Raw genomic sequence first — 11,209 nt, 5'->3', positions numbered from 1 at the left:
ACACACACACACACACACACCAACGAACCCAAACTTATCCTATAGGAAGGGCAATGCCCACTTTTGGTGTAGGTCAAGATTTCTCGAAACCCCCGACATCTGGGTTGGCCCACTTGTCCTTTAATGCGACCAATTGTAAAACACAACGAGTGGGTGATTACCGGGTGCTCTGGTGTGCTTTGCCCCGTCTTTCCTGTCAAACATCTTTCGTCCTTATCTCTCCTCCTTCCTTTCTCTGTTTGTTACTCCTTTAAAACACATTTAATCTTTGACACTTAGTCGCCTCAGAACATTTTGGAACAAAGAACATTTTGTAGTTAAATACACTTTGGACAAAATAGTTCTGAGGCGGTGACTTAATATAATATAAAGACCTATCTGCTTGCAGGTGCAGTAAAACTCTTACGAAAACTAAATTAAAGCGCATAGAGCTTTCTGCTGAAGGGGATGTGCGCATAAGTGAAATTTATTTATCATAATTTATATATTCTCGTGTGGAAGTAGAGGAAGAGAAAGGCCCTGGAAAAGATGGATAAAGGGGGGGGGGGGGGCAGAGAAACACGAACCAAAAACAACATAACCACGCAACAACAGGCGATTCAACAAACAAGAGTAAAATAATGCTTGGTTCTCCCCACCGCAGTGTATGGGAGGCCGAACAAGCAAGTAGGCCTAAATGTTCCTGGGAGATCATCAGAGTCGCGCACTTTCGAAGAAAAACTATCAAAGTCGCGCACTATTACTATTAGAGCCCCGCACTTTTTGGCGATATCGATGCAATTAGATTGACAACTTAACAAGCAAAATGAGTACAATCCAGCAATTTGATGAAGTCATTTCACTGCCTACTTTGAGTAGTAAACCACTCTAGGCCTGTGTCAGTCGTGATGATTCGGAGAGGAATGATACAGCTTCACATTCTCTCTGTTGTCATGTTACGACTCACCACTTATCTGAGCAATTTTTGGCACACTCACTCTTTGGGATGAAAGAAAGAATCAAATCCTTTTAAATGGTCACTTTTAAGGACAAGCGGGCTAACCCAGATTTTGGGGGTTTCCTGAAATCTTGACCTGCTCCAAAAGTGAGCATTGCCCTGCCTTCAAGAGAAGTTTGGTTTCATTGGTGTGTATATATTTGTTTGGTAAAAGATAAAACTCTCCTTGTCTTTTGCAGAAACTGAAAAAGGGGCAAAATCTTTATCTTCGAGTTTCTCAATAAGGCGTTTTTCGGTATAGTCCCCTTGTGCTTTAAAGCGACCAAATGTGAGGCATCGTGGTGAAATCAGGTGCTCGTCAAAATAATGAAATCAAAGAAACAGGCATTCCCCCCCCCCCCCCCCAGTTTGACAATATTTATCGAATTTTTCGTTTTTGTCTAACCACCTCTTATGTACATATGAAAACAAGTTTCTATGTGAATTTTTATTTAAAAAGTCGTTGATTAATCACTTAAAATATGTTCATTCTCAGTTTTCAATGACTCTCAAGCTATAGAAGTTACCAGATTTTAGCAGCCATTTTCTCGCCAATTTTACCTCCGAAACCAGGCAACCCTTACCTCCTTCAATCGCAAATATTTCGACTCTTATTGGACATAGATGGGTATTTTTTCACTAAAAGCAAGGCAAATGAACTGGCTCTAAGACGCTACCAGTAAACTCACGTGTCCTAAAATTGACGAGCGCCTGATTTCACCTCAGCAGGCGATACAATAAACAAGACTTAAGAGTAACATGTTTGCTTCTCCCCGCCCCAATGTCTGAGACTGAGAGTATTGAGAGGACGAAAAAGTACGTAGGCCTAAATCTTAATGTTCCTCGTGTGTCTGGCAGGTGTCTGACGAGGCCATCGACTCCGCGACTCGCCTGGCGTGGAAGTACGGATGTACCCGAGGTGTGTACGGCACCCCGCTCTTCACGGTCAATGACGTGTTTGTCCAGGCCCAGGACAACTGGACGGTGGCACAGTGGGTCGCCCTCATCAAACCCCTGCTGCTGTAGTTCTCATCAAACCCCTGCTCCGGTAGTTCTCATTGACGTCATCAAACTCCTGCTTTTGTAGTTTTTATCATCATCATTTATAGTTCTCATCATCATCATCATCATCATCATCATCATCATCATCATCATCATCATCATCATCATCATCATCAAATCTCTGCTTTTATAGCTCTCATTGGCATCATGAAACCCTTGTCGTTACTCATCATACTCATGTTTGTTTGTTGTTTCTTTCTTTCTTTCTTTCTTTCTCTTTCTTTCTTTCTCTTTCTTTCTTTCTCTTTCTTTCTTTCCCTTTCTTTCTTTCTTTCTTTCTTTCTTTCTTTCTCTTTCTTTCTTTCTTTCTTTCTTTCTTTCTTTCTTTCTTTCTTTCTTTCTTTCTTTCTTTCTTTCTCTTTCTTTCTTTCTTTCCTTCTTTGTAAAATTGAGAGTTTATGGAGGGCACCATCATGTCATTTGAGAGGATTTGTAAGTTTTGGTTTTGTGGTTGACAAGAAGGCGCCACTGGTACGTCTTTCTAGTCTGTCTTTCTGTTGTTACTGTCTGCCTTTCTTGTTCCTTGCATTGTGTCAACGTAATTCTCTCTACTCAAACAAACAAACAAACAATTAAACAAATAATTAGACAAAGAAATAATTAACAAACAAACAAACAAACAAATAAACAAACAAATTAAACAAAGAGTTTTTTTTTAAAATACTGGATGTGGGTGGGATTGACTGCTGTGTGTTATTCATCCTCCCAAAATGCATTTTTTTCTTTCGCTTCTTACTCCATGACTTTTTGTACCATTTGTTTTCATCCCCATCCTGGTGGATATTTAAAACTAAGACACTTACATTAACTGATTTATTTGGTGACATTATTTCCAGGCTTGAAAGAATGGAGATGTTTTTTTGTTTGTTTCCTGTTTGATGTTGTAAAGAATGATAATATAATGACGATATAAAAGATACCACTTTTTGATTGTGTACAAAATCTAGTCTAAGACTTTTCCTTTTACATCAGTAATACTAAGAAGTCTTTAACAAAAAGAAAATAGTCCATGCTCTAAAATGTTTTTGTGCTTCAATTAGAGTTCACAGCACCACCTTTTAGAAAATAGAACATTCACCTTTTTACCCGACCACGCTAATTAGAGTTCACAGCACCACCTTTTAGAAAATAGAACATTCACCTTTTTACCCGACCACGCTAATTAGAGTTCACAGCACCACCTTTTAGAAAATAGAAGACATTCACCTTTTTACCCGACCACGCTAATTAGAGTTCACAGCACCACCTTTTAGAAAATAGAAAATTCACCTTTTTTTACCCGACCACGCCTGTCAATGTCTGAAGATGACCAAAGCATAGATCAGCAGAGAGTAGTGTTAAAAAAAAGTGAAACAGAAGACAAAAAGGTTACGATGACTTGTGGCTTCTGCTGTGGCCATTGAGACCAGTAATGAAGGTCAGAGAGAGGAGAGTTAGTTTGCCACATTTTGAACTTTTAAAAGCTTCATTTCCACTAGTGAACTTTTATAGTCTGCGGGCTAATTTCTCGGTTTCAGCATCTTTAATTCTTTATCTCCGAGGGGGGTGAACCCACTATGCCGGGGCCATTAAAAAAAAAAACTAAATCTAAAAAGGACGAAAGCGTCACTATATTGGTCATTAAACCAAAACAATTCAACCTATTTTGATAGTTCTTCATCTAAAGAATGAAATCCAGATAAAAGAGACCTGTTTTCGGCAATTGGCGAAAAGTAGATCTAGATCTTATTTGATGTCGAAGTCATCGTAAAGGAATGTGCCCGAGACGCTGCCAGCAGCTCACCACCCAGAAGTTCCAAACCACGAGTTGCTGGAAGCGGCTCGACGAAGATAAAGAGTTAATTCGAGGAACCTAATATATGACTTGCTGCCCTCTATGATAGTTGTTATCCAACCGAGTCTGTGGGGAGCTAGGCTCTTCCATGTCGAAGTATTTATGTTGAAGTCTCTCAGAGACATTTTCAGGGTTTCTTTGTAAAAGGAAAATGCAATGGGGTCCGCCAAAAGTGAACACGCTTTATTTGAACAATCCGTTAAACTGAACGATATTCTGTGGTCCCAATTGAAACGCTGGTCTATAAAATGGGGAAATCGGATAAAGTGAAGGCCTAGAATTAGTGAAAGCGAAGAACGGACCGACCGTGTAACAGTCGCCATGCTGTGAAAATAAACTTCTTTGCCTCAGGCATCGGCAGACAATCCCAGCTGGGCGTTGGCGACGGCAATCTCAATCAGAAAAAAAGAGCTCTAGTCTAGGCTCGCCCGATGTGTTGTCCCCCCACCCCACTTCCACTCTAGACCCAGAACTGCGCGTAGCTACTGTTTCTAGGCCTCCACTCTACCGAAATGGTTAAGCTGAACCTCGGATAAAGTGAACGGACACTTTCTTCTGGTCCCAACGAGTTCACTTTAAGCGGACTCCACTGTGGTTGTGTTTGTCGCTGATGTCTTCCTGACTTTGCATGGCTTTATTAGAATACATTCAGTCTTTATCCATTAGGCTGCTACAGTATTAGTAAAAATGTAATCGTGTATGTTGGTGCTTGAGAGTATGTTAGTCAAGATAGCCTTAATTGTGTTGACCTTTTGTTACGGTAAAGAATACTGATTTTGGATACATGTTGTGAATAAGATTAAACTGAATGATGAATAAGCCCTTGCCTTATTTTGCCACCCATTGTGTTTAAGGGGATTTGCGTTTATCCTTATGGTTGTTGTTGTTGCTGTTGTTGTTGTTGTTGTTGTTGTTATTGTTGTTGTTGTTGTTTTTGCTGCTGTTATTGTTATGTTGTTATTGTTGTAATTATTATTGTTGTTGTTGTTATTGATGTTGTTGCTGTTTTTGTTGTTGTTATTATTGTTGTTGTTGTTGTTGTTCCGAGTAGAGAAATGAGTGGCGAACTATGATGGCTGGTTTCTGATCTGGTACTCAATTAATGTTGATTCGTGATCAAAGTCTTGGACGTACAGGGATATATCTCAAACATTGTAGTGTTTCGCCCTTTATATTGTATTTTATTGGAATCAATACTGCCGTATTCAAAACAGGAATGAAGATGATATCAATATTGTAGTATGCAAACAAGAATGAAGGTTGAATCAATATTGTCGTATGCAATACGAGATCGAAGAGGGAATCAATAATACACTATCGTACACAAAACAGGAAAGAAACACAATTTATGTTCAAAGAAAATACTTTTTTTTTCGTTCTCACTAAAGGTAATAGTTGAAGATCCTATTCTGATGGTATCAATGTTACAGATGTCAAACTTCCTGTTGGTGTTACACAGTACTCTGGGGTATCGAATAAACGAAGGGCGGGGCGGGGAGGGGGGGGGGGAATAAAAGCCGGGGGGGGGTACCAGTGGTCCAAAATTAATAAACGGAGGGGGGGGGGGGGGGGGGGAAAAAAAAAGGGGGGGGGGGGCACATCCAACACCATACCCCTGTACTAATAGGAACAAAATATCTGTTTTACTTCTCCTTCAGTGAATAAAAGAACGAGAGATCATGACATTTTTGTGCTTTTAGTAAGTTACAGTGAGAACGCTCCTCCCATTTAGGAACAAACCTGTTTTATTTTTAAAAATACACACCAATGTACAAAAGTTTTTAAAAATGCTCAGAAAATTGAGGGGGACGCCCCCCGGGGCCCGGGACAAATACTGAGGTTGATTTGCCATTTACAAAAAAAAAAAAGAAGTTTCATTTTATTGGAAGGTTCGTTAAATTTTCCAGATGGTGGCTGGGGGGGGGAAGGGAGAAAAAAATATCGGGGGGGGGGGGGGGGGGGGGTATGGACTAAGGAGCAATTGGGAAGGGGGGTAGGGAGGGGTGCGCAAAAATCGGGAGGTGGGGGGGGGGCGCTTATACGATACCTTTGAGAAATACTTCTGTCTACTCCTCGATCATCTTTCGTTTGTTGTCAGTCATCCATTTTGAACAATTCCAATACAACAGCTGATGCTGTTCAATAAGTAGTTGGTTACATCCGACTTTGGACATGACCAATACAGCTGTGTATCATCAGTATATACATGAAAGATTCTGCCATGGGCTCTCAGAATATTTACTCAATGTATTGAGTACATAGCGTATGGTAATAGAGCCAGCACACAACCTTGGGACACTCCACCAAACAATGGAATTTTGGAGAATTATGTGTCACTGACACAAATTGACTGACTGCGATCACTTAAATATGACGTAAAACACTCACGCACAGTCCCAGAAAAGCCACACGTTTTACATGAACGTTCCAGAAGGGTCGAATGATAAATTGTCTCAAACGTAGCATACAGATCTAAAAGTGCAAGGATAATTATATATTATCCCACTGTCGGATTCAGTGAAAAAAAACAACCCATTCTGGATTCCCAGAAGAGCAGTTTCAGTATAATGGAACTCCTTATAATCCGATTGAAAAATGTCCAACTAGTTGTTGTGACTGAGCTGAGCTTTAACTTGAACCAACACAATCTATTCTAGAGTCGAGAATTCTTTACAGAAAAAAGGTAAGTTTGAAACGGGCCAAAAATTGTTGAAGTCATCCTCTGGCACGTTTTGTTTCTTAAGTAGAGGAATAACAAGTGAATGCTAGTAAGGACTGTACCTAACCGGAGTGAGTCATTGGCAGTAGCGGAGATGATGTGAACGAGACAGTCTACGGGTTGGATCAACACAGTGGCGGGGAAGGGATCCAGGCTGCGTGACTTATGTGGTGACAACAGTTTGGTCAACTTGCCATGTTACACACTACACACTGTCTCATATGTCTGACGCGTGTGTCTATGTGAGTTTACACACTGACTTGTGGGCCTCACGTGTGTCGCACTTTGATCCCTACACCACCCTACACACTGCACACCGACGTATTATAACACAACACAGTTATATCAATCGCGGCAATACACACTACACACTATTTCGTGTGTCTCACTTATGTTTTGTATACATTGACTGCAGCCAGCTGCTGTGTCTCAGGTTTCTCTGTGTGACATTCCACAGTTTCGTCGACACGCCACAGTACACACTTCACACTGTGTCGCGTGTCTCATATGTGTCAATACAGCACTACGCACTGACGTGGGGGCCTATGTACCACAATACTGTTCGATCAACACGCCACGTTACACACTAGATCTACACACTAACTTGCGTGACACACGTATATTTATGTGACTTTACACAGAGTACACTTGAGTCTATGTTTGGTCAACACAACACGTGACACACCATGTCACACACCACACACTGCCACGTGTGTCAAAGTGATAACTACACTGCTCACTCTTGTGTTTTCGCCTCCTCTTCTTCTTCCCAGCGCATGCAGTCTGTGCAGATCTCAGTGAGAGGCAGATACAGGGTTATACACTACACACTGACTTGTGTGTCTCCTACGTGTCTATGTCACACTACACACTGACGCGAGTGCCACTTTGACATTACACACGGACTCGCGTGTCTATGTGACACAACACAGTTTGATCAACACACCATGTTACTCACTGGCTCGTGTCCAGTTTTGATATGATCAGCATGCCGTGTAACCGCGGCTTTCTAGAATAATCATGCCTCCTCAGCGCGACCGTAGTCTGAAAATGTGGAGGCGACGCATAACTAGGTCAGAAGGTGGGAGTCACATTCAACAGCCGATTGTCATCTCATTCCTATAAATAGCATTTAACAAATTCCCTAGCAGAAATAAAGAAATATCCTTCCTTTAATACCAATTAGCTTTCAAAGTGCACTTTACATTTCTCAATTTTTGAAAATGTTCTTCATTTTAATTACAATTGTTTGTTTTTTTACTTGAAAACATTTCTGAAATGTGACAGGTCAGGGGAGGTGAGAAGAACAGCGGCGGAAGTAAATAAGTTTTCAAAATGTCAGCCGCCCTGCCTTGTGACTTGTGATGTGACACGTGGGACAGGAGGATAGGTCTAGAGTATTTCATTTGGATTATCAATTTCAGTGCTTTCTAATGGAATAATGTGCATTGTATAGACTTTGTTGAAAATGGGCAGAAAATGTTGAGTTACTGGGTGCAGGTCAAATTATGACTCTACTGACAAGGTTACCTTTTTTAGACAAGACTTAGATCTAGATCTAGATAGCTAGATCTAGATCTACACAATCTAGATCTAGATCTAGATGTAGTCTGATACATCTAGATCTAGATCTAGATTCTAGGTCTAGAATCTAGATCTAGATCTAGATCTAGATATCTAGTTCTATATCTAGATCTCTACCTAAAGATAAAGGTGAGAGAGAACGTTGGACGAAAGCAATCCCACGCGACAATATACTCGATACTGCAAATATTGTTGCTTGTATTAAACATTTTCCAGATGAATTTGAAACTATTTCTGTCAAAGGAAGATTAAGACAACCCCCCCCCTCCATCGCTATTTTCTTATTTGCCCGAAAGTTTAATTCCAACACCAGTGCCCATAGCAAGAACAGCAAGTAGAGCTAAATCTAGAAAGTTTTTCAGTCAGATCAGTTGAAAGTGACCAGTCAGAAGAATATTCACATAAAGACATTGTTTCTTTTGATTCATTGTGTTCATTTGTAGGAGCCAGTGTGTGACAAGGTAGGCTATGCAGAAACTCTTTGAGTGAAATATTTAAGGACATCTCACAGTATTATGGTTTTGAGATGAGACAACACAACTGCCTTGTCTTGAGCAATATTTTGCTAAACAATTTCTGCAAGATATCCAATCCACCATCTGAGGAAGAACCTACACAGAAAGTCCTAAAGCTGTCTTCATAAACAATGTTAAGTTAAACCTTTTTCATAATATTTACACTGTAATGTTTGTGAACGCATATTATGTGTGTCTATCTAGACTATGTCTCTATGTGTGTATACATGCTCACATGTAGGTGTGTATTACCCATACTTGGCAATGTTTCTACTGTTAGGCCTATAAATGATTCCATGCTTGCTTAATGAATGAGCATATTTTTTTAGCACGTAGAGCATGGATTGTGTTTTCCATGGATATGTGCTATAAAATGCTATCTTTATTCTTCTTTCTCTCATTATTTTATGTGCCCATTGCCAAAGGGAAGTGAAGCTCTTTTACCGCACTTATAACAAAAAATGAGACAAGAACTAGAGTCTTGATCTAGAAATCTAGTTATCATAAATCCAATTAGGATACTATTTGTAGTTGTATAAAAGGCAAAAGTCTATTTGATTTCCCTTTATCTGATTGCGCTGCTGTCGTATTGTCTCGCGTAGGCTGCTGCAGTGACCTCGTTTTAAACTCGCCTCCACATTTTCAGACTACGGGCCCCCTGGGGAGGCCTGATTATTCTAGTAAGCCGTGCGTGTAACACATTATACAAAGACATTTGTGTCTAGGCTTGGTCAGCGCATTACACTCTGTCATAATGTGTGTACATGTTTGGTCAACCCATTACACATAGACATGAGTAGTCTAGGCTCCGCCAACACACGACGCTACATACTACACATACAGTCATGTTGTGTCTAATGTGTGTCCCCCACGTGTGTCTAGGTGACACTACACAGCTTACTCCTGTGTTTCCGCCTCTTCTTCTCCTTGCCCCTCGCCTGCAGTCTGTGTAGATCGCCATGCGAGGCAGACACAGGTCCCGGGTTCGAATCTCTCTCGGCGGTGGTGGTGTGTACGCCCGGGTAGGTCTCACTGCGGCTGAGGTTAGGGCTGCCCTCGGGGGGCTGGGAGGGGGGTGAGGTGGACTTCAGCTCTGGTGGGTTGTTTACGGCGCTGGTGGGGTGGTGGTTGTTGTTGTTGGTGGTGGTGTTGTTGGTTGTAGCAATGGTGGTGTGGTTGTTGTCGTTGTTGGTGCTGTTGGTAATGCTGCCTCTGCTGTTGTCGGTGTCAGCGTTGGTGACGTTGTTGCTTCTACTGTCGTTGTTGGTGACGGTGGAGGTGTTGTTGTCGTCGTTGGTGATATTGTTCGTGTTGCTGTTGTCGTTGTTGGTGCTATTGTCGTTGTTGGAGGTGTTGTTTTTGCTGGGATCGTTACCGTGGTTGGTGAGCGATCCCCCCTTAGCGCCAGCCGATTCCTGGTGAGTCTGTGACTGACCTCTGACCTGGGGGCCGTAGGCACCCTTGAAGGAACCGTTGACGTACACACACTGGTCATTTCTGGGGGACGACCGGCCAACCACGTGACCCAGCGGGCTGTCAGGTGAGAAGTGGGGGGCGGGGTCGGTGGCGGAGGTCGGTTTGGAGTTGTGCGGCGTGTCTGTTGTAACGTCGGAAGATGTTGATGATGTTGTTGTGTGTGATGTGTGTTCGGTTTGAAGGGTGGTGTGTTCAGCTGGGAGGGGGGTGGGTTTAGCTGGGAGGGTGGTGTGCTGTGTTGTGTGTGAGGTGTGTTGTGTTGTGTGTGAAGTATGTTCAGCTGGGATGGTGGTGTGTCCAGCACACGGGGAGTGAGACCTCCCCTCTGACGTCATCATGACGGAGGTGCCAGCGCCCGGAAGTGTCTGTGACGTCACGTGTGACGGGTGGCTGGCAGTGCTGCAGGTTTGAGACAGTCTTCTGGTCTCGTGATCCGCGGAGATATTTGAGGGGCGGACAGGGGAGGTCTTGACAGTCTCCGATCTACACGGGCTGCCGTCCGGCTTTGAAGACTGGGGTTCGATTCTTCCGATTGTAGGTGACTCAGACCGAGATACAAACCCGTCTGCCGAGTCTGTGACGCTAGGGGGCGTTGCTAATGATGTCATCGAGCCGTGGGGTGCAACTTGTCCACTCTTGACGTCACCAGACTCTGGGGCAATGAGGGAAATCACGTGAGCCTCTGTGGTAGAGAAGCCTGACGTCATTGTCTGCGTGTGCTGCTGCGTCAAAACGTCTGCTGTGGTGTGCGTGACGTCATCATTCTGAGCGGCCTCCGAGCTGTCCTGCCGCACATCCAGGTCGCTGTAGGGGTCACTGGGGTCAGCCAGGCGCCGGTGGAGGTGACCCATGAGGAAGTAGGTGGACATCCGCCCTTTGCCTTTGACCTCCATCTCTCCGCGCTCTTTGAAGGCGTACCCCCAGCCACGGAGAGCTCTGGGGGGAAATAATAGTGGTGACGATAATGATGATGATGATGATGATGATGATGATGATGATGATGATGATGATGATGATGATAATAATAATAATGACGGGGATGA

General features: G+C 42.8%; 2 protein-coding genes across 2 annotated transcripts in view; one reads left to right on the top strand and one right to left on the bottom strand.

Moving 5' to 3' along the window:
* Window positions 1-2,289, top strand: part of LOC106011198 — a gene marked incomplete at its 5' end in the record, with an annotated part of 4,025 nt that extends 1,736 nt beyond the window's left edge. The window contains 2 exons of the mRNA XM_035968614.1: window positions 1,177-1,232; window positions 1,835-2,289. Of these exons, the coding sequence (XP_035824507.1) occupies window positions 1,177-1,232; window positions 1,835-2,002 (224 nt within the window). The remainder of the gene's footprint in view (window positions 1-1,176; window positions 1,233-1,834) is intronic.
* A 6,801-nt stretch (window positions 2,290-9,090) lies between these two features.
* LOC101851023 (putative uncharacterized protein DDB_G0277255) overlaps window positions 9,091-11,209 on the bottom strand; it is a 7,464-nt gene continuing 5,345 nt past the window's right edge. Inside the window, exon 6 of the mRNA XM_013079970.2 lies at window positions 9,091-11,102. Coding sequence (XP_012935424.2) covers window positions 9,569-11,102 — 1,534 coding nt within the window. The 3' untranslated portion in view covers window positions 9,091-9,568. The remainder of the gene's footprint in view (window positions 11,103-11,209) is intronic.

Source organism: Aplysia californica, unplaced genomic scaffold, assembly GCF_000002075.1.
Source record: "Aplysia californica isolate F4 #8 unplaced genomic scaffold, AplCal3.0 scaffold00070, whole genome shotgun sequence".
In the NCBI taxonomy this organism is placed as follows: domain Eukaryota; kingdom Metazoa; phylum Mollusca; class Gastropoda; order Aplysiida; family Aplysiidae; genus Aplysia; species Aplysia californica.
The sequence above is the reverse complement of the archived record's forward strand: the minus strand, read 5'-3'. Positions and strand labels throughout refer to the sequence as shown.